The following is a 23,582-nucleotide window of genomic DNA, read 5'->3' as shown; positions in this document are numbered from 1 at the left end:
TTCCCCCCCCTCCCCCCTTCCCCCCCCTCCCCCTTCCCCCTTCCCCCCCAATGGTGCTCGTGGTTGACTTTGTCACGGAGTGGGTGGTGTGCGTGTGGAAGGAGCTGCCCGAGGGAGTGGTACATGGCAACGTGTAGAAGACACCTGGGTGGGGGCGTGACTGGGAAGGGAGGTGGGCCACACCCAGCCAGATTCCTTTCGGATATCTGGTGGGCACAGACGAGTTGGAGGCGAGGCTGTGTTCCCGTGCTGCTCGTCTCTGACTCCAGGGGACCTTCACTTGGCAAATTGCCGTGCTCCAGGTAGAATCGGGGGATCCCCGGCTGTGCAGAAAGAGGCCGCTGGGCCCCTCAAGTCTGCACTGACCCTCCTGAAGAGCTCCCCGCCCTATTCCTGGTTTTCCCACCGGGCTAATCCCCCTGCAGTTGCTATGGGACAGATCTAGCAAAGGCCAGTCCACCCATAGCTCCTTTCGGACCAGAGCACCCAGTCAAAGGAGGAAGGTGCCAACTCCACAGAGAGAGCCACTCCAGGCTGGGATAGGAGCCAGGTCCCTGGTGCTGTGAGGCAGCAGTGCTTAACCACTGACGCCCCCAACGGAGAACGTCTGGGGACAGGGAATCCCAGCTTCAGGGGAGCCAAAGTGTTCCGTAGGGTCTAGAATTCTGCTCTGAATTTCTGCTCCAGTACTTGCAGTGAAAAGGTTTTGTGAACGTGTTTTCCAGGTGTTGACAAACAGAAGGATTCACAGACGGGAAACTGCGCACCACCATCGGGACCTCAGGATCCTGAGCCTTCGGGCGTACGGTTTAGGAATGGTTGCCCGGTCTGTGTGTGTGTGTGTGTGGGTGGGGAAACATCTCAAACGTCGGGGTGAAACGTACGCGCGGTGAAAAAAGAGCTGAAGGCGCGCTTTGTATAAAAAGCAGAGAGACGTGACGAGCTACCGGGAGCAGATGGAGAAACCGTGGAAGTGCGAGGACTGTGGGAAAGGCTTCAGCTACCCGTCCCTGCTGGAGAGCCACCGGCGGAGCCACACCGGGGAGCGGCCGTACACCTGCCCCGTGTGTGGGGAAGGATTCACCCAGCCGTCTGGTCTCTGGTCCCACCGGCGGGTCCACACCGAGGAGAGGCCGTTCGGCTGCGCCGCCTGCGGGAAGCGGTTCCGGCACTCGTCCGCCCTCACCGTGCACCGGCGGACCCACACCGGCGAGCGGCCGTTCGCCTGCCCCGAGTGCGGCAGGGGCTTCGCCCAGTCCTTCCACCTGCAGACCCACCGGCGGGTCCACACCGGGGAGCGGCCGTTCGCCTGCCCCGAGTGCGGGAAGGGCTTCACGCTGTCGTCCCACCTGCTGTCCCACCAGCGGGTCCACACCGAGGAGAGGCCGTTCGGCTGCGCCGCCTGCGGGAAGCGGTTCCGGCACTCGTCCGCCCTCGCCCTGCACCGGCGCGCCCACACCGGCGAGCGGCCGTTCGCCTGCCCCGAGTGCGGCAAGGGCTTCGCGGTCCTGCCCGCGCTGCTGCGGCACCGGCGGACCCACTCCGAGGAGAGGCCCTTCGGCTGCGCCGCCTGCGGGAAGCGGTTCCGGCAGCCCTCCAATCTGACGGCTCACCGGCGGGTCCACACCGGCGAGCGGCCGTTCGCCTGCCTCGCCTGCGGGAAGGGGTTCGCCCGCTCCTCCAACCTGGCCGCCCACCGGCGGGTCCACACCGGCGAGCGGCCGTTCGCCTGCCCGGTGTGCGGGAAAGGGTTCGCCAAGTCGTCCAACCTGCTGGCGCACCAGCGGACCCACGCCCCGGAGCGGCCGTTCGCCTGCCCCGTGTGCGGGAAGGGGCTTCGCTCGGTCCCACTGCCTGGTCGGGCACCAGCGGCTTCACGAGTGACTGCGGCTGTTGGATGTTGCTGCTGTGGGCCACATCCTGGGGTGAGAATGACCCCCTCTCCGTTCACCGTCCCCCCTGTAACCGGCTGCTCTTCACCGTCCGGGATACATTGCTGAGTTTCCGCACTGTGGGCATCTCTTCCTGGGAAAAAGGAGTCATCTGTGATCTTTCCTGCCTAGACCAGAACTCTCATCGGGAACTGGATCCGCAGCAACATGAGGATCGATATCTCAATCCCGTGCCGACCCTCCCATTTTCTGTCAAATTCTCCCAGACTATGAGTTTCCCTCCAGGGATTCCTCCTCCAATCGCACGTTTTCACGTATATTTGTTTCGGATTCCTCTCTAGTTGGCTAATCTAGGACAAATACCAAAGTCTGTGTCTAGGTATATGTGAGGAATTGAACCTTTCCAACTTGGAATCTATAAGGAAGACCCTTTTGTTAATTTATTTCAAATACACCTTGGCTATTCCATTTCCGACGTTAGAAGCTACCCGGCTGATGAGTCTCGTGTGTGCAGAACCTGGCTGGTGCAAAAACCAAAAGTGGAAGTACGTCTCTTGAGCTTGCATGGGGTTGTGCATTAGAGGGAGGGGGGATTAAAAGTTGTATTTCCAATAATAAACAAACATGCTCTCAGCAGGATCTGTTTTGTACACCGTCCTTTTGCATGTCTGGCTGGTGCTGTTCAATACGGTCCCAGCTGATGGGTTTTTTTGACAGAGGATTTGGGGCGGCACGGTGGTTAGCAGTGCTGCCTCGCAGCTCAATTGCCCACAGTGTCGGGTGCGTGACTCAGGGGTAAATCGAGGGTAAGAGAATGGGTCTGGATGGGCTACTCTTGGGAAGGTCGGCGTGAACTTGTTGGGCCGCAGTTTCCAAACTGTGCAGAATCCAATCGAAGGACACGGGCAGGGGGGGCAGTATTTCGTTCGGTTGATCGAGTGCGGGTTGATAGGCAAACATCAGGACCTCGTGACCTTGTCTGGGTAATCGAGGTTCCTCTGTACATGGCAGTTCAGATCCCAGACCTGAAATCCGGCTTGGTTGATTGGTCATGTTTTGTTTCGGTTTTGGCCAGGTTGTCTCACTGAAATATTAGGTGCACATCGTCGATGCGCGATGAACTAGATTTTATTAAGCAAAATAAATAGCGACAAAGCACAACAGACCGAACTATTCACATGTGATACATATGTTTAAAGATTTTGAAACCCCGCCACCAGATTTTGACTCGGGGAAAGAAATCAAGGGGGAAAAGGCAGAAAGGTGAGCATTGAAGATGACCAGATCAGCCGCGATCTCATTCAGTGACGGAGCGGGGGACCTTTGGCCACTCTCGCGCCTTTGACCCTCCTTTACGAGTGGGATTTTTTTTGAAAGCCAGCTCTCTCACTATTCCTTAAGCCAGCAACCTTCAGTCGTCAGGGGTTTGACGATGGCAGCGTGCCAGGGTGACTTTCGGCATCGCATTGCAACGGCGTGCCTCGTTCAACGTGTTGGTATTCACCCTTGTGTTTTATTCACACACGTCGGTAGAACAGGGGAGCACAAAGGTGTATGGAAAATAAAGAGCATGAAAGCATGGGAAGGGTTAGAGCATGAAGACCTCTGGGAACCTGTGATCTGGGGAAGGCAGGATGGGGTAAGAATATTGGAAGACTCTTATACCAACCAGCAGAGTGAGGCTGAGGCTGGAAGGTCACTATAACCGTTAGGAGAGGTAGTCTCCATGTTAAGTGTCATTATGACAAGATTGGACCATAAATATTTGGGACATGTCATTAAGTATCTAATGAATAGTTAGTAGAGTCAGCTTGAGACAGGAGACGATTGTAATAGATGGAATATCTAATCATGACAGGTTAGGCTGGAATGGAAGATCACTGGACCTAATATCTAATCATGATATTAGGAAAATATTAAGTAGGGTCTGGAGTGAAGGACTGCTGTTGCAAAAGTTAGCACCAAACATCTAACCGTGACATTAGAATAACGTTAAGTAGAATGTACAACTAAAGAGATGATGGGAACTAACATCACTGGTTTATCGTGTGGCTAAAGTAAGGTACTTTGATTAATATAGTTGGACATGCTGATAAGTTAACAGAAACACAATAGAAAAAAATGTTAAAAACCGCGGACGCGGAGGTTCGTGGGCATTTGAGAATCTGCTTTCTGTTTGCAAATAAAAGACCCATTTCTTGAAGAACTCTCTGGTGATTCTCTACGTTTTCTCCACCCCACGTTGCCGGTTCTTTCTTTACCTGAAGGTCAAGTATCGACCGTGTGACAGTTCCTGCTTTGAAGAGGCCCCTTTGAGCTCTGCTGTTTTTAATCCAGGTTACCTTTCGATCAATACGTCCCATCATTGACAGCACATTTCACCCTCCCTCTTCCCGACTCTAAACACAATCGTGAAGGAGCATCGCAGTTCTTAAGCGCCTCAAAATTGAACACCAGTGCTGCAGGTGAAGAGAGAGACCAAGCGATTTGCTCCCCTCCCTCCTCCCCCACCTCTGTCTGTGACCCTCAAAGGACAACGTCCAGGTTAAAGTTCATTCCTGCTGTAACCCTGCCCAAGGTGAGCTCCAGCCGGGAGGTATGGATAGGATGGACGCCAGGTATCTTTTCCCTGAGGGTTGGGGGGGGGGGTTTCAAGACTGGGGGGGGCAAATTTTTAAGCTGAGAGGAGAATGATTTCAAAAAAGACACGGAGGGGGGCAAATTTCTTGCACAGTGGTTCGCTTGTGGAATGAACTTCCTGAGGAAGTGGTGGATGTGGCTACAGTCACAACGTTTAAAAGACATTTGGATGAGCACACGATTAGGAAATCGGCCAGACGCAGGCAGGGCGGGACTAGTTTAATTTGGGTTTAGGGGCAGCACAGGCTGGTTGGGCCGAAGGGTCTGTTTACATGGTTCTACTTAAAAGATATGTTTCAGAGGAGTGGCATGATGGCCCAGTGGTTGGCACCACTGCATCACAGTGCCAGGGGCCTCAGGCCACTGTACATTCTCCCTGTGTCTGCATCGGTTTCCTCCTGGTGCTCCAGTTTCCTTCCACAGTCCGAAGATGCACAGGTTAGGGTGGATAGGCCGTGCTAAATTACCCATAGTGCCCAGGGATGTGCAGGTGAGGGTGGATTGGCTATGCTAAATTACCCATAGTGCCCAGGGATGTGCAGGTTAAGGTGGATTGGCCATGCTAATTACCAATAGTGCCCAGGGATGTGCAGGTTAGGGTGGGTTGGCCGTGCTAAATTACCCATAGTGCCCAGGGATGTGCAGGTTAGGGTGGATTGGCTATGCTAAATTACCCATAGTTCCCAGGGATGTGCAGGTTAAGGTGGATTGGCCATGCTAATTACCAATAGTGCCCAGGGATGTGTAGGTCATGGTGGATTGGCCGTGCTAAATTACCCATAGTGTGCAGGTTAGGGTGGATTGAACGTGAAACTGAAGCAGCAATCGCCGGACAGACTCAGCAGGTCTGGTGACATGGAGTCCTAGAGATGTATAGCATGGAAACAGACCCTTCGGTCCAACCCGTCCAGATATCACAACCCAATCTAGTCCCACCTGCCAGCACCCAGCCCATATCCCTCCAAACCCTTCCTATTCATATACCCAGCCAAATGCCTCTTAAATGCTGTCATTGTACCAGCCTCCACCACATTCTCTGGCAGCTCATTCCATACACGTACCACCCTCTGTGTGAAAAAGTTGCCCCTTCGGTCTCTTTTATATCTTTCCCCTCTCACCCTAAACCTATGCCCTCTAGTTCTGAACTCCCCCTATCCCAGGGAAAAGACTGTGTATTTATCCTAGCCATGCCCCTCACGATCTTACAAACTTCTATAAGGTCACCCCTCATCCTCCGACGCTCCAGGGAAAACAGCCCCTGCCTGTTCAACTTCTCCCTGTAGCTCAAACCCTCCAACCTTGGCAACCTTCTTGTAAATCTTCTCTGAACCCTTTCAAGTTTCACAACATCTTTCCGATAGGAAGGAGACCGAAATTGCATGCAATATTTCAACAGTGGCCCTAACCAATGTCCTGTCCAGCCGCAACATGACCTCCCAACTCCTGTACTCAATACTCTGACCAATAAAGGAAAGCATACCAAACGCCTCCTTCACTATCCTATCTACCTGCGACTCCACTTTCAAGAAGCTATGACCCTGCACTCCAAGGTCTCTTTGATCAGCGACACTCCCCAGGACCTTACCGTTAAGTGTATAAGTTCTGATAAGATTGGCTTGTCCAAAATGCAGCACCTCACATTTATCGAAATTAAATTCCATCTGCCCCTCATTGGCCCATCTGATCAAAGTCACGTTGTAATCTGAGGTATCCATGCCCCCTCATGATCTTATAAACTTCTATAAATGTCAAAATTATACATTTTTAAAATTCAGTCCTAAATGCTGCAAAACCTTTGCTAATACCTGCTATATAAGAAATAACGCATTAATGTACAAGTGACCGACATACATCCCAAAGAAATCAAAGGATTCTCCATGGTGTGGCTGGAAGCTGTCTCTCTTTCATGAAGGAACTGTTCCCTTTTGCTTCCCGTTGCTTCAGTTGGTGGCGTTTGTCGAGCATATGGGAAGCATCCGGATTTTTCCTCGTGGAACAGGATGAGGCTTCCACAGGACTGAGCTGCCCTGCCGTACCTTTGCTGGTTCGATCGCTGTCATCAGCAGCCAAAGATTTCAAGCCAACGTCGGCTCCCACTTGCATGCAGAGGTCACTCAGGGAGTCCGGCGACATGTTTTTCCCCCCATCCTTTGACCTCACTGTCTCCACAGTTTTATTAAAAAAACCACTGCAGCCCCAGGGTGGCTGAACCTCCTGGTGACATCGGTTACGGGAGGGAACATGTGCGGCTGATGCCACACCGTCCCATGTGTCTGTGCTTGAAGCAAGCAGCTGCTCCTCAAGATGGGCAAGGTAGAGAGTGAGAACGAGACAGAGAGACAGAACGAGAGAGAGAGAACACGGGAGAGAGAGAGAGAGAACGTGAGAGAGAACGAGACAGAGAGACAGACAGACACGGAGAGAAAATGAGAGAGGGACAGAACGAGAGAGAGAGAGAGATCACGGGGGGGGGGCAGAGAGAGAGAACAGGAGCGAGAGTGATAATACAAGTGAGAGAGAACGAGACAGAGAAAGAGACAGGGAGAGAGAATGAGAGAGAAAGAGACAAGAGAGCGAGAGAGACAGTGAGAGAGAGAACGAGAGAGAGAGAGAACACGGGAGAGAGAGAGAGAGAGAAAGAACACGAGCGAGAGAGAACGAGACAGACAGAGACAGGGAGAGAAAATGAGAGAGGGACAGAACGAGAGAGAGAACACGGGGGAGAGAGAGAGAGAGAACGTGGGAGGGAGAGAGAGAGAGAACACGAGCGAGCGAGAGAAAACGTGAGAGAGAACGAGACAGAGAGACAGTGAGAGAAAATGAGAGAGAGCGACAGAATGAGAGAGAGAGAGAGAGAAAATATGGGAGAGTGAGAACATGAGAGAGAGAATGAGACAGAGAGACAGACAGAGACAGGGAGAGAAAATGAGAGGGGGACAGAACGAGAGAGTGAGAACACGGGAGAGAGAGAGAACACGAGCGAGAGTGAGAACACAAGTGAGAGAACGAGACAGAGATACAGAGAGACAATGAGAGAGAAAGAGACAAGACAGAGAGCGAGAGAGAGAGAGAGACAGTGAAAGAGGGAGAACGAGAGAGAGAGAACGAGAGGGAGAAAGAAAGGAGAGAGAGAGAGAGAATAAGAGCAAGCGAGAGTGAGAGAACGAGAAAGAGCGAGAGAGAGATGGGTTGCATTCAGGCTTATGGGTCGCTGGGATGAGCACAGAAGATAGTCCTCTCTCTCCCCACCCCCCACCTCTGCTCATGTGGCAGAAACTGTGCTGGGGGCGGGGGGGGGGGGTAGGGGGTCACATCCACCGCCTGGAGGACGGCCGCGTCTCCAAGTCTCCCCTCTATGGAGAGCTCGCATCCGGGAGGAGACCCAGGTGGCATCCCCAGGCTGCGCCACAAGGACATCTGTCCGAGGGAAACACGATGGCGCTCGGTATTGTTATGGAGTCTTGGGAAAGGCTTGCAGCTGACCACAGGAGATGGAGAAGCAGCCGGAATCGACACCTCAAGATTGGGGGTGGGGGGTGGGGAGGTGGGAAAGGAGCTGAGGAGTGCTGCAGCAGACAAGCGGGCACCAAGGAAGGAGGGCAGCAGCTCCAGCAGATCAACGACCACACACAGAGGTGACCTCTGTCACTCCAGCATTGGGCTGTTCAGTCACAAGCTACGTCGCTTCAGGGAAGCAGAAAGCCAGAACAACAACAAGGCTCAGTGGTTAACTCATGACCGGGTTCGATTCCCAGCCTCGGACGAATATCTGGGTGGAGTTTGCACGCTCTCCCCTCTCCCACCCCAACCGCGTTTGCATGGGTTTCTGCCGGGTGTTCTGGTTTCTTACCACAGTCCGAAGATGCCCAGGTTAGGGTGGATGGGCCGTGCTAAATTACCCATAGTGCACAGGGACGTGCAGGTTAGGGTGGATTGGTCATGCCTAATTACCCATAGTGCCCAGGGATGTGCAGGTTAGGGTGGATTGGCCGTGCTAAATTACCCATAGTGCACAGGGATGTGCAGGTTAGGGGTGGATTGGCCGTGCTAAATTACCCATAGTGCCCAGGGATGTGCAGGTTAGGGGTGGATTGGCCATGCTAAATTACCCATAGTGCCCAGGGATGTGCAGGTTAGGGGTGGATTGGCCGTGCTAAATTACCCATAGTGCCCAGGGATGTGCAGGTTAGGGGCGGATTGGCCATGCTAAATTACCCATAGTGCCCAGGGATGTGCAGGTTAGGGTGGATTGGCCGTGCTAAATTACCCATAGTGCCCAGGGTTGTGCAGGTTAGGGTGGATTGGCCGTGCTAAATTACCCATAGTGCCCAGGGATGTGCAGGTTAGGGGTGGATTGGCCATGATAAATTACCCATAGTCCCCAGGGATGTGCAGGTTAGGGTGGATTGGCCGTGCTAAATTACTCATAGTGCCCAGGGATGTGCAGGTTAGGGTGGATTGGCCGTGCTAAATTACTCATAGTGCCCAGGGATGTGCAGGTTAGGGGTGGATTGGCCGTGCTAAATTACCCATAGTGCCCAGGGATGTGCAGGTTAGGGTGGATTGGCCGTGCTAAATTACCCATAGTGCCCAGGGATGTGCAGGTTAGGGGTGGATTGGCCATGCTAAATTACCCATAGTGCCCAGGGATGTGCAGGTTAGGGGTGGATTGGCCGTGCTAAATTACCCATAGTGCCCAGGGTTGTGCAGGTTAGGGGTGGATTGGCCATGCTAAATTACCCATAGTGCCCAGGGATGTGCAGGTTAGGGTGGATTGGCCGTGCTAAATTACCCATAGTGCCCGGGGATGTGCAGGTTAGGGGTGGATTGGCCATGCTAAATTACCCATAGTGCCCAGGGATGTGCAGGTTAGGGGTGGATTGGCCGTGCTAAATTACCCATAGTGCCCAGGGTTGTGCAGGTTAGGGGTGGATTGGCCATGCTAAATTACCCATAGTGCCCAGGGATGTGCAGGTTAGGGGTGGATTGGCCATGATAAATTACCCATAGTGCCCAGGGATGTGCAGGTTAGGGTGGATTGGCCGTGCTAAATTACCCATAGTGCACAGGGTTGTGCAGGTTAGGGGTGGATTGGCCATGCTAAATTACCCATAGTGCCCAGGGATGTGCAGGTTAGGGGTGGATTGGCCGTGCTAAATTACCCATAGTGCCCAGGGATGTGCAGGTTAGGGGTGGATTGGCCGTGCTAAATTACCCATAGTGCCTAGGGATGTGCAGGATAGGGTGGATTGGCCGTGCTAATTTACCCATAGTGCCCAGGGATGTGCAGGTTAGGGTGGATTGGCCGTGCTAAATTACCCATAGTGCCCAGGGATGTGCAGGTTAGGGGTGGATTGGCCGTGCTAAATTACCCATAGTGCCCAGGGATGTGCAGGTTAGGGGTGGATTGGCCATGCTAATTTACCGATAGTGCCCAGGGATGTGCAGGTTAGGGGTGGTGTGGCCATGATAAATTACCCATAGTGCCCAGGGATGTGCAGGTTAGGGTGGATTGGCCGTGCTAAATTACCCATAGTGCCCAGGGATGTGCAGGTTAGGGGTGGATTGGCCATGATAAATTACCCATAGTGCCCAGGGATGTGCAGGTTAGGGTGGATTGGCCGTGCTAAATTACCCATAGTGCCCAGGGTTGTGCAGGTTAGGGTGGATTGGCTGTGCTAAATTACCCCTAGTGCCCAGGGATGTGCAGGTTAGGGTGGATTGGCCGTGCTAAATTACCCATAGTGCCCAGGGATGTGCAGGTTAGGGGTGGTTTGGCCATGATAAATTACCCATAGTGCCCAGGGATGTGCAGGTTAGGGTGTATTGGCCGTGCTAAATTACCCATAGTGCCCAGGGATGTGCAGGTTAGGGGTGGATTGGCCATGCTAAATTACCCAGAGTGCCCAGGGATGTGCAGGTTAGGGTGGATTGGCCGTGCTAAATTACCCATAGTGCCCAGGGATGTGCAGGTTAGGGTGGATTGGCCATGCTAAATTACCCATAGTGCCCAGGGATGTGCAGGTTAGGGGTGGATTGGCCATGCTAAATTACCCATAGTGCCCACGGATGTGCAGGTTAGGGGTGGATTGGCCATGCTAAATTACCCATAGTGCCCAGGGATGTGCAGGTTAGGGTGGATTGGCCGTGCTAAATTACCCATAGTGCCCAGGGATGTGCAGGTTAGGGGTGGATTGGCCATGCTAAATTACCCATAGTGCCCAGGGATGTGCAGGTTAGGGGTGGATTGGCCGTGCTAAATTACCCATAGTGCCCAGGGTTGTGCAGGTTAGGGGTGGATTGGCCATGCTAAATTACCCATAGTGCCCAGGGATGTGCAGGTTAGGGGTGGATTGGCCATGCTAAATTACCCATAGTGCCCAGGGATGTGCACGTTAGGGGTGGATTGGCCATGATAAATTAACCATAGTGCCCAGGGATGTGCAGGTTAGGGTGGATTGGCCATGCTAAATTACCCATAGTGCCAGGGATGTGCAGGTTAGGGGTGGATTGGCCATGCTAAATTAACCAGAGTGCCCAGGGATGTGCAGGTTAGGGGTGGATTGGCCATGCTAAATTACCCATAGTGCCCAGGGATGTGCAGGTTAGGGTGGATTGGCCGTGCTAAATTACCCATAGTGCCCAGGGATGTGCAGGTTAGGGGTGGATTGGCCGTGCTAAATTACCCATAGTGCCTAGGGATGTGCAGGATAGGGTGGATTGGCCGTGCTAATTTACCCATAGTGCCCAGGTATGTGCAGGTTAGGGGTGGATTGGCCATGCTAAATTACCCATAGTGCCCAGGGATGTGCAGGTTAGGGGTGGATTGGCCGTGCTAAATTACCCATAGTGCCCAGGGTTGTGCAGGTTAGGGGTGGATTGGCCATGCTAAATTACCCATAGTGCCCAGGGATGTGCAGGTTAGGGTGGATTGGCCGTGCTAAATTACCCATCGTGCCCAGGGATGTGCAGGTTAGGGGTGGATTGGCCATGCTAAATTACCCATAGTGCCCAGGGATGTGCAGGTTAGGGGTGGATTGGCCGTGCTAAATTACCCATAGTGCCCAGGGTTGTGCAGGTTAGGGGTGGATTGGCCATGCTAAATTACCCATAGTGCCCAGGGATGTGCAGGTTAGGGTGGATTGGCCATGCTAAATTACCCATAGTGCCCAGGGATGTGCAGGTTAGGGGTGGATTGGCCATGCTAAATTACCCATAGTGCCCAGGGATGTGCAGGTTAGGGGTGGATTGGCCGTGCTAAATTACCCATAGTGCCCAGGGTTGTGCAGGTTAGGGGTGGATTGGCCATGCTAAATTACCCATAGTGCCCAGGGATGTGTAGGTTAGGGTGGATTGGCCGTGCTAAATTACCCATAGTGCCCAGGGATGTGCAGGTTAGGGGTGGATTGGCCATGCTAAATTACCCATAGTGCCCAGGGATGTGCAGGTTAGGGGTGGATTGGCCGTGCTAAATTACCCATAGTGCCCAGGGTTGTGCAGGTTAGGGGTGGATTGGCCATGCCAAATTACCCATAGTGCCCAGGGATGTGCAGGTTAGGGGTGGATTGGCCATGCTAAATTACCCATAGTGCCCAGGGATGTGCAGGTTAGGGTGGATTGGCCGTGCTAAATTACCCATAGTGCCCAGGGATGTGCAGGTTCGGGTGGATTGGCCGTGCTAAATTACCGATAGTGCACAGGGATGTGCAGGTGAGGGTGGATTGGCCATGCTAAATTACCCATAGTGCCCAGGGATGTGCAGGTTAGGGGTGGATTGGCCATGCTAAATTACCTATAGTGCCCAGGGATGTGCAGGTTAGGGGTGGATTGGCCGTGCTAAATTACCCATAGTGCCCAGGGTTGTGCAGGTTAGGGGTGGATTGGCCATGATAAATTACCCATAGTGCCCAGGGATGTGCAGGTTAGGGTGGATTGGCCGTGCTAAATTACCCATAGTGCCCAGGGATGTGCAGGTTAGGGGTGGATTGGCCGTGCTAAATTACCCATAGTGCCTAGGGATGTGCAGGATAGGGTGGATTGGCCGTGCTAATTTACCCATAGTGCCCAGGGATGTGCAGGTTAGGGTGGATTGGCCGTGCTAAATTACCCATAGTGCCCAGGGATGTGCAGGTTAGGGTGGATTGGCCGTGCTAAATTACCCAGAGTGCCCAGGGATGTGCAGGTTAGGGTGGATTGGCCATGATAAATTACCCATAGTGCCCAGGGATGTGCAGGTTAGGGTGGATTGGCCGTGCTAAATTACCCATAGTGCCCAGGGTTGTGCAGGTTAGGGTGGATTGGCTGTGCTAAATTACCCCTAGTGCCCAGGGATGTGCAGGTTAGGGTGGATTGGCCGTGCTAAATTACCCATAGTGCCCAGGGATGTGCAGGTTAGGGTGGATTGGCCGTGCTAAATGACCCATAGTGCCCAGGGATGTGCAGGTTAGGGGTGGTTTGGCCATGATAAATTACCCATAGTGCCCAGGGATGTGCAGGTTAGGGTGGATTGGCCGTGCTAAATTACCCATAGTGCCCAGGGATGTGCAGGTTAGGGGTGGATTGGCCATGATAAATTACCCATAGTGCCCAGGGATGTGCAGGTTAGGGTGGATTGGCCGTGCTAAATTACCCATAGTGCCCAGGGATGTGCAGGTTAGGGTGGATTGCGAATGCTAAATTACCCATAGTGCCCAGGGATGTGCAGGTTAGGGGTGGATTGGCCATGCTAAATTACCCATAGTGCCCAGGGATGTGCAGGTTAGGGGTGGATTGGCCGTGCTAAATTACCCATAGTGCCCAGGGTTGTGCAGGTTAGGGGTGGATTGGCCATGCTAAATTACCCATAGTGCCCAGGGATGTGCAGGTTAGGGTGGATTGGCCGTGCTAAATTACCCATAGTGCCCAGGGATGTGCAGGTTAGGGGTGGATTGGCCGTGCTAAATTACCCATAGTGCCCAGGGATGTGCAGGTTAGGGTGGATTGGCCATGCTAAATTACCCATAGTGCCCAGGGATGTGCAGGTTAGGGGTGGATTGGCCATGCTAAATTACCCATAGTGCCCACGGATGTGCAGGTTAGGGGTGGATTGGCCATGCTAAATTACCCATAGTGCCCAGGGATGTGCAGGTTAGGGTGGATTGGCCGTGCTAAATTACCCATAGTGCCCAGGGATGTGCAGGTTAGGGGTGGATTGGCCATGCTAAATTACCCATAGTGCCCAGGGATGTGCAGGTTAGGGGTGGATTGGCCGTGCTAAATTACCCATAGTGCCCAGGGTTGTGCAGGTTAGGGGTGGATTGGCCATGCTAAATTACCCATAGTGCCCAGGGATGTGCAGGTTAGGGGTGGATTGGCCGTGCTAAATTACCCACCAGGGATGTGCCCATGCTAAATTACCCATAGTTGTGCAGGTTAGGGGTGGATTGGCCATGCTAAATTACCCATAGTGCCCAGGATGTGCAGGTTAGGGGTGGATTGGCCATGCTAAATTACCCATAGTGCCCAGGGATGTGCACGTTAGGGGTGGATTGGCCATGATAAATTAACCATAGTGCCCAGGGATGTGCAGGTTAGGGTGGATTGGCCGTGCTAAATTACCCATAGTGCCCAGGGATGTGCAGGTTAGGGGTGGATTGGCCATGCTAAATTAACCAGAGTGCCCAGGGATGTGCAGGTGAGGGGTGGATTGGCCATGCTAAATTACCCATAGTGCCCAGGGATGTGCAGGTTAGGGTGGATTGGCCGTGCTAAATTACCCATAGTGCCCAGGGATGTGCAGGTTAGGGGTGGATTGGCCGTGCTAAATTACCCATAGTGCCTAGGGATGTGCAGGATAGGGTGGATTGGCCGTGCTAATTTACCCATAGTGCCCAGGTATGTGCAGGTTAGGGGTGGATTGGCCATGCTAAATTACCCATAGTGCCCAGGGATGTGCAGGTTAGGGGTGGATTGGCCGTGCTAAATTACCCATAGTGCCCAGGGTTGTGCAGGTTAGGGGTGGATTAGCCATGCTAAATTACCCATAGTGCCCAGGGATGTGCAGGTTAGGGTGGATTGGCCGTGCTAAATTACCCATCGTGCCCAGGGATGTGCAGGTTAGGGGTGGATTGGCCATGCTAAATTACCCATAGTGCCCAGGGATGTGCAGGTTAGGGGTGGATTGGCCGTGCTAAATTACCCATAGTGCCCAGGGTTGTGCAGGTTAGGGGTGGATTGGCCATGCTAAATTACCCATAGTGCCCAGGGATGTGCAGGTTAGGGTGGATTGGCCATGCTAAATTACCCATAGTGCCCAGGGATGTGCAGGTTAGGGGTGGATTGGCCATGCTAAATTACCCATAGTGCCCAGGGATGTGCAGGTTAGGGGTGGATTGGCCGTGCTAAATTACCCATAGTGCCCAGGGTTGTGCAGGTTAGGGGTGGATTGGCCATGCTAAATTACCCATAGTGCCCAGGGATGTGCAGGTTAGGGTGGATTGGCCGTGCTAAATTACCCATAGTGCCCAGGGATGTGCAGGTTAGGGGTGGATTGGCCGTGCTAAATTACCCATAGTGCCCAGGGATGTGCAGGTTAGGGGTGGATTGGCCGTGCTAAATTACCCATAGTGCCCAGGGTTGTGCAGGTTAGGGGTGGATTGGCCATGATAAATTACCCATAGTGCCCAGGGATGTGCAGGTTAGGGGTGGATTGGCCATGCTAAATTACCCATAGTGCCCAGGGATGTGCAGGTTAGGGTGGATTGGCCGTGCTAAATTACACATAGTGCCCAGGGATGTGCAGGTTCGGGTGGATTGGCCGTGCTAAATTACCCATAGTGCCCAGGGTTGTGCAGGTTAGGGGTGGATTGGCCATGATAAATTACCCATAGTGCCCAGGGATGTGCAGGTTAGGGTGGATTGGCCGTGCTAAATTACCCATAGTGCCCAGGGATGTGCAGGTTAGGGGTGGATTGGCCGTGCTAAATTACCCATAGTGCCTAGGGATGTGCAGGATAGGGTGGATTGGCCGTGCTAATTTACCCATAGTGCCCAGGGATGTGCAGGTTAGGGTGGATTGGCCGTGCTAAATTACCCATAGTGCCCAGGGATGTGCAGGTTAGGGTGGATTGGCCGTGCTAAATTACCCAGAGTGCCCAGGGATGTGCAGGTTAGGGTGGATTGGCCATGATAAATTACCCATAGTGCCCAGGGATGTGCAGGTTAGGGTGGATTGGCCGTGCTAAATTACCCATAGTGCCCAGGGTTGTGCAGGTTAGGGTGGATTGGCTGTGCTAAGTTACCCCTAGTGCCCAGGGATGTGCAGGTTAGGGTGGATTGGCCGTGCTAAATTACCCATAGTGCCCAGGGATGTGCAGGTTAGGGTGGATTGGCCGTGCTAAATGACCCATAGTGCCCAGGGATGTGCAGGTTAGTGGTGGTTTGGCCATGATAAATTACCCATAGTGCCCAGGGATGTGCAGGTTAGGGTGGATTGGCCGTGCTAAATTACCCATAGTGCCCAGGGATGTGCAGGTTAGGGGTGGATTGGCCATGATAAATTACCCATAGTGCCCAGGGATGTGCAGGTTAGGGTGGATTGGCCATGCTAAATTACCCATAGTGCCCAGGGATGTGCAGGTTAGGGTGGATTGCGAATGCTAAATTACCCATAGTGCCCAGGGATGTGCAGGTTAGGGGTGGATTGGCCATGCTAAATTACCCATAGTGCCCAGGGATGTGCAGGTTAGGGGTGGATTGGCCGTGCTAAATTACCCATAGTGCCCAGGGATGTGCAGGTTAGGGGTGGATTGGCCATGCTAAATTACCCATAGTGCCCAGGGATGTGCAGGTTAGGGTGGATTGGCCGTGCTAAATTACCCATAGTGCCCAGGGTTGTGCAGGTTAGGGTGGATTGGCTGTGCTAAATTACCCCTAGTGCCCAGGGATGTGCAGGTTAGGGTGGATTGGCCGTGCTAAATTACCCATAGTGCCCAGGGATGTGCAGGTTAGGGGTGGTTTGGCCATGATAAATTACCCATAGTGCCCAGGGATGTGCAGGTTAGGGTGTATTGGCCGTGCTAAATTACCCATAGTGCCCAGGGATGTGCAGGTTAGGGGTGGATTGGCCATGCTAAATTACCCAGAGTGCCCAGGGATGTGCAGGTTAGGGTGGATTGGCCGTGCTAAATTACCCATAGTGCCCAGGGATGTGCAGGTTAGGGTGGATTGGCCATGCTAAATTACCCATAGTGCCCAGGGATGTGCAGGTTAGGGGTGGATTGGCCATGCTAAATTACCCATAGTGCCCACGGATGTGCAGGTTAGGGGTGGATTGGCCATGCTAAATTACCCATAGTGCCCAGGGATGTGCAGGTTAGGGTGGATTGGCCGTGCTAAATTACCCATAGTGCCCAGGGATGTGCAGGTTAGGGGTGGATTGGCCATGCTAAATTACCCATAGTGCCCAGGGATGTGCAGGTTAGGGGTGGATTGGCCGTGCTAAATTACCCATAGTGCCCAGGGTTGTGCAGGTTAGGGGTGGATTGGCCATGCTAAATTACCCATAGTGCCCAGGGATGTGCAGGTTAGGGGTGGATTGGCCATGCTAAATTACCCATAGTGCCCAGGGATGTGCACGTTAGGGGTGGATTGGCCATGATAAATTAACCATAGTGCCCAGGGATGTGCAGGTTAGGGTGGCTTGGCCATGCTAAATTACCCATAGTGCCCAGGGATGTGCAGGTTAGGGGTGGATTGGCCATGCTAAATTAACCAGAGTGCCCAGGGATGTGCAGGTTAGGGGTGGATTGGCCATGCTAAATTACCCATAGTGCCCAGGGATGTGCAGGTTAGGGTGGATTGGCCGTGCTAAATTACCCATAGTGCCCAGGGATGTGCAGGTTAGGGGTGGATTGGCCGTGCTAAATTACCCATAGTGCCTAGGGATGTGCAGGATAGGGTGGATTGGCCGTGCTAATTTACCCATAGTGCCCAGGTATGTGCAGGTTAGGGGTGGATTGGCCATGCTAAATTACCCATAGTGCCCAGGGATGTGCAGGTTAGGGGTGGATTGGCCGTGCTAAATTACCCATAGTGCCCAGGGTTGTGCAGGTTAGGGGTGGATTGGCCATGCTAAATTACCCATAGTGCCCAGGGATGTGCAGGTTAGGGTGGATTGGCCGTGCTAAATTACCCATCGTGCCCAGGGATGTGCAGGTTAGGGGTGGATTGGCCATGCTAAATTACCCATAGTGCCCAGGGATGTGCAGGTTAGGGGTGGATTGGCCGTGCTAAATTACCCATAGTGCCCAGGGTTGTGCAGGTTAGGGGTGGATTGGCCATGCTAAATTACCCATAGTGCCCAGGGATGTGCAGGTTAGGGTGGATTGGCCATGCTAAATTACCCATAGTGCCCAGGGATGTGCAGGTTAGGGGTGGATTGGCCATGCTAAATTACCCATAGTGCCCAGGGATGTGCAGGTTAGGGGTGGATTGGCCGTGCTAAATTACCCATAGTGCCCAGGGTTGTGCAGGTTAGGGGTGGATTGGCCATGCTAAATTACCCATAGTGCCCAGGGATGTGTAGGTTAGGGTGGATTGGCCGTGCTAAATTACCCATAGTGCCCAGGGATGTGCAGGTTAGGGGTGGATTGGCCATGCTAAATTACCCATAGTGCCCAGGGATGTGCAGGTTAAGGTTGGATTGGCCGTGCTAAATTACCCATAGTGCCCAGGGTTGTGCAGGTTAGGGGTGGATTGGCCATGCCAAATTACCCATAGTGCCCAGGGATGTGCAGGTTAGGGGTGGATTGGCCATGCTAAATTACCCATAGTGCCCAGGGATGTGCAGGTTAGGGTGGATTGGCCGTGCTAAATTACCCATAGTGCCCAGGGATGTGCAGGTTCGGGTGGATTGGCCGTGCTAAATTACCGATAGTGCACAGGGATGTGCAGGTGAGGGTGGATTGGCCATGCTAAATTACCCATAGTGCCCAGGGATGTGCAGGTTAGGGGTGGATTGGCCATGCTAAATTACCTATAGTGCCCAGGGATGTGCAGGTTAGGGGTGGATTGGCCGTGCTAAATTACCCATAGTGCCCAGGGTTGTGCAGGTTAGGGGTGGATTGGCCATGATAAATTACCCATAGTGCCCAGGGATGTGCAGGTTAGGGTGGATTGGCCGTGCTAAATTACCCATAGTGCCCAGGGATGTGCAGGTTAGGGGTGGATTGGCCGTGCTAAATTACCCATAGTGCCTAGGGATGTGCAGGATAGGGTGGATTGGCCGTGCTAATTTACCCATAGTGCCCAGGGATGTGCAGGTTAGGGTGGATTGGCCGTGCTAAATTACCCATAGTGCCCAGGGATGTGCAGGTTAGGGTGGATTGGCCGTGCTAAATTACCCAGAGTGCCCAGGGATGTGCAGGTTAGGGTGGATTGGCCATGATAAATTACCCATAGTGCCCAGGGATGTGCAGGTTAGGGTGGATTGGCCGTGCTAAATTACCCATAGTGCCCAGGGTTGTGCAGGTTAGGGTGGATTGGCTGTGCTAAATTACCCCTAGTGCCCAGGGATGTGCAGGTTAGGGTGGATTGGCCGTGCTAAATTACCCATAGTGCCCAGGGATGTGCAGGTTAGGGTGGATTGGCCGTGCTAAATGACCCATAGTGCCCAGGGATGTGCAGGTTAGGGGTGGTTTGGCCATGATAAATTACCCATAGTGCCCAGGGATGTGCAGGTTAGGGTGGATTGGCCGTGCTAAATTACCCATAGTGCCCAGGGATGTGCAGGTTAGGGGTGGATTGGCCATGATAAATTACCCATAGTGCCCAGGGATGTGCAGGTTAGGGTGAATTGGCCGTGCTAAATTACCCATAGTGCCCAGGGATGTGCAGGTTAGGGTGGATTGCGAATGCTAAATTACCCATAGTGCCCAGGGATGTGCAGGTTAGGGGTGGATTGGCCATGCTAAATTACCCATAGTGCCCAGGGATGTGCAGGTTAGGGGTGGATTGGCCGTGCTAAATTACCCATAGTGCCCAGGGTTGTGCAGGTTAGGGGTGGATTGGCCATGCTAAATTACCCATAGTGCCCAGGGATGTGCAGGTTAGGGTGGATTGGCCGTGCTAAATTACCCATAGTGCCCAGGGATGTGCAGGTTAGGGGTGGATTGGCCGTGCTAAATTACCCATAGTGCCCAGGGATGTGCAGGTTAGGGTGGATTGGCCATGCTAAATTACCCATAGTGCCCAGGGATGTGCAGGTTAGGGGTGGATTGGCCATGCTAAATTACCCATAGTGCCCACGGATGTGCAGGTTAGGGGTGGATTGGCCATGCTAAATTACCCATAGTGCCCAGGGATGTGCAGGTTAGGGTGGATTGGCCGTGCTAAATTACCCATAGTGCCCAGGGATGTGCAGGTTAGGGGTGGATTGGCCATGCTAAATTACCCATAGTGCCCAGGGATGTGCAGGTTAGGGGTGGATTGGCCGTGCTAAATTACCCATAGTGCCCAGGGTTGTGCAGGTTAGGGGTGGATTGGCCATGCTAAATTACCCATAGTGCCCAGGGATGTGCAGGTTAGGGGTGGATTGGCCATGCTAAATTACCCATAGTGCCCAGGGATGTGCACGTTAGGGGTGGATTGGCCATGATAAATTAACCATAGTGCCCAGGGATGTGCAGGTTAGGGTGGATTGGCCGTGCTAAATTACCCATAGTGCCCAGGGATGTGCAGGTTAGGGGTGGATTGGCCATGCTAAATTAACCAGAGTGCCCAGGGATGTGCAGGTGAGGGGTGGATTGGCCATGCTAAATTACCCATAGTGCCCAGGGATGTGCAGGTTAGGGTGGATTGGCCGTGCTAAATTACCCATAGTGCCCAGGGATGTGCAGGTTAGGGGTGGATTGGCCGTGCTAAATTACCCATAGTGCCTAGGGATGTGCAGGATAGGGTGGATTGGCCGTGCTAATTTACCCATAGTGCCCAGGTATGTGCAGGTTAGGGGTGGATTGGCCATGCTAAATTACCCATAGTGCCCAGGGATGTGCAGGTTAGGGGTGGATTGGCCGTGCTAAATTACCCATAGTGCCCAGGGTTGTGCAGGTTAGGGGTGGATTAGCCATGCTAAATTACCCATAGTGCCCAGGGATGTGCAGGTTAGGGTGGATTGGCCGTGCTAAATTACCCATCGTGCCCAGGGATGTGCAGGTTAGGGGTGGATTGGCCATGCTAAATTACCCATAGTGCCCAGGGATGTGCAGGTTAGGGGTGGATTGGCCGTGCTAAATTACCCATAGTGCCCAGGGTTGTGCAGGTTAGGGGTGGATTGGCCATGCTAAATTACCCATAGTGCCCAGGGATGTGCAGGTTAGGGTGGATTGGCCATGCTAAATTACCCATAGTGCCCAGGGATGTGCAGGTTAGGGGTGGATTGGCCATGCTAAATTACCCATAGTGCCCAGGGATGTGCAGGTTAGGGGTGGATTGGCCGTGCTAAATTACCCATAGTGCCCAGGGTTGTGCAGGTTAGGGGTGGATTGGCCATGCTAAATTACCCATAGTGCCCAGGGATGTGCAGGTTAGGGTGGATTGGCCGTGCTAAATTACCCATAGTGCCCAGGGATGTGCAGGTTAGGGGTGGATTGGCCGTGCTAAATTACCCATAGTGCCCAGGGATGTGCAGGTTAGGGGTGGATTGGCCGTGCTAAATTACCCATAGTGCCCAGGGATGTGCAGGTTAGGGGTGGATTGGCCGTGCTAAATTACCCATAGTGCCCAGGGTTGTGCAGGTTAGGGGTGGATTGGCCATGATAAATTACCCATAGTGCCCAGGGATGTGCAGGTTAGGGGTGGATTGGCCATGCTAAATTACCCATAGTGCCCAGGGATGTGCAGGTTAGGGTGGATTGGCCGTGCTAAATTACCCATAGTGCCCAGGGATGTGCAGGTTCGGGTGGATTGGCCGTGCTAAATTACCCATAGTGCCCAGGGTTGTGCAGGTTAGGGGTGGATTGGCCATGATAAATTACCCATAGTGCCCAGGGATGTGCAGGTTAGGGTGGATTGGCCGTGCTAAATTACCCATAGTGCCCAGGGATGTGCAGGTTAGGGGTGGATTGGCCGTGCTAAATTACCCATAGTGCCTAGGGATGTGCAGGATAGGGTGGATTGGCCGTGCTAATTTACCCATAGTGCCCAGGGATGTGCAGGTTAGGGTGGATTGGCCGTGCTAAATTACCCATAGTGCCCAGGGATGTGCAGGTTAGGGTGGATTGGCCGTGCTAAATTACCCAGAGTGCCCAGGGATGTGCAGGTTAGGGTGGATTGGCCATGATAAATTACCCATAGTGCCCAGGGATGTGCAGGTTAGGGTGGATTGGCCGTGCTAAATTACCCATAGTGCCCAGGGTTGTGCAGGTTAGGGTGGATTGGCTGTGCTAAGTTACCCCTAGTGCCCAGGGATGTGCAGGTTAGGGTGGATTGGCCGTGCTAAATTACCCATAGTGCCCAGGGATGTGCAGGTTAGGGTGGATTGGCCGTGCTAAATGACCCATAGTGCCCAGGGATGTGCAGGTTAGTGGTGGTTTGGCCATGATAAATTACCCATAGTGCCCAGGGATGTGCAGGTTAGGGTGGATTGGCCGTGCTAAATTACCCATAGTGCCCAGGGATGTGCAGGTTAGGGGTGGATTGGCCATGATAAATTACCCATAGTGCCCAGGGATGTGCAGGTTAGGGTGGATTGGCCATGCTAAATTACCCATAGTGCCCAGGGATGTGCAGGTTAGGGTGGATTGCGAATGCTAAATTACCCATAGTGCCCAGGGATGTGCAGGTTAGGGGTGGATTGGCCATGCTAAATTACCCATAGTGCCCAGGGATGTGCAGGTTAGGGGTGGATTGGCCGTGCTAAATTACCCATAGTGCCCAGGGTTGTGCAGGTTAGGGGTGGATTGGCCATGCTAAATTACCCATAGTGCCCAGGGATGTGCAGGTTAGGGTGGATTGGCCGTGCTAAATTACCCATAGTGCCCAGGGATGTGCAGGTTAGGGGTGGATTGGCCATGCTAAATTACCCATAGTGCCCAGGGATGTGCAGGTTAGGGGTGGATTGGCCGTGCTAAATTACCCATAGTGCCCAGGGTTGTGCAGGTTAGCGGTGGATTGGCCGTGCTAAATTACCCATAGTGCCCAGGGATGTGCAGGTTAGGGGTGGATTGGCCGTGCTAAATTACCCATAGTGCCCAGGGATGTGCAGGTTAGGGTGGATTGGCCGTGCTAAATTACCCATAGTGCCCAGGGATGTGCAGGTTAGGGTGGATTGGCCGTGCTAAATTACCCATAGTGCCCAGGGATGTGCAGGTTACGGGTGGATTGGCCATGATAAATTACCCATAGTGCCCAGGGATGTGCAGGTTAGGGTGGATTGGCCATGCTAAATTACCCATAGTGCCCAGGGATGTGCAGGTTAGGGGTGGATTGGCCATGCTAAATTACCCATAGTGCCCAGGGATGTGCAGTTTAGGGGTGGATTGGCCGTGCTAAATTACCCATAGTGCCCAGGGTTGTGCAGGTTAGGGGTGGATTGGCCGTGCTAAATTACCCATAGTGCCCAGGGATGTGCAGGTTAGGGGTGGATTGGCCGTGCTAAATTACCCATAGTGCACAGGGTTGTGCAGGTTAGGGGTGGATAGGCCATGATAAATTACCCATAGTGCCCAGGGATGTGCAGGTTATGGGTGGATTGGCCATGCTAAATTACCCATAGTGCCCAGGGATGTGCAGGTTAGGGTGGATTGGCCGTGCTAAATTACCCATAGTGCCCAGGGATGTGCAGGTTAGGGGTGGATTGGCCGTGCTAAATTACCCATAGTGCCTAGGGATGTGCAGGATAGGGTGGATTGGCCGTGCTAATTTACCCATAGTGCCCAGGGATGTGCAGGTTAGGGTGGATTGGCCGTGCTAAATTACCCATAGTGCCCAGGGATGTGCAGGTTAGGGTGGATTGGCCGTGCTAAATTACCCATAGTGCCTAGGGATGTGCAGGTTAGGGGTGGATTGGCCATG

General features: G+C 53.2%; 1 protein-coding gene across 1 annotated transcript in view; it reads left to right on the top strand.

The window, feature by feature from the left end:
• Window positions 1–182: 182 nt before the first annotated feature.
• Window positions 183–23,582, top strand: part of LOC132807037 (zinc finger protein 845-like) — a 46,465-nt gene continuing 23,065 nt past the window's right edge. Inside the window, exons 1-4 of the mRNA XM_060821344.1 lie at window positions 183–1,995; window positions 3,092–3,155; window positions 6,477–6,641; window positions 6,727–6,845. Of these exons, the coding sequence (XP_060677327.1) occupies window positions 957–1,995; window positions 3,092–3,155; window positions 6,477–6,641; window positions 6,727–6,845 (1,387 nt within the window). The 5' untranslated portion in view covers window positions 183–956. The remainder of the gene's footprint in view (window positions 1,996–3,091; window positions 3,156–6,476; window positions 6,642–6,726; window positions 6,846–23,582) is intronic.

The sequence above is a fragment of the Hemiscyllium ocellatum genome (genome assembly GCF_020745735.1).
Source record: "Hemiscyllium ocellatum isolate sHemOce1 chromosome 27 unlocalized genomic scaffold, sHemOce1.pat.X.cur. SUPER_27_unloc_1, whole genome shotgun sequence".
In the NCBI taxonomy this organism is placed as follows: Eukaryota; Metazoa; Chordata; class Chondrichthyes; order Orectolobiformes; family Hemiscylliidae; genus Hemiscyllium; species Hemiscyllium ocellatum.
This window is presented reverse-complemented; position numbering and strand designations above follow the sequence as displayed.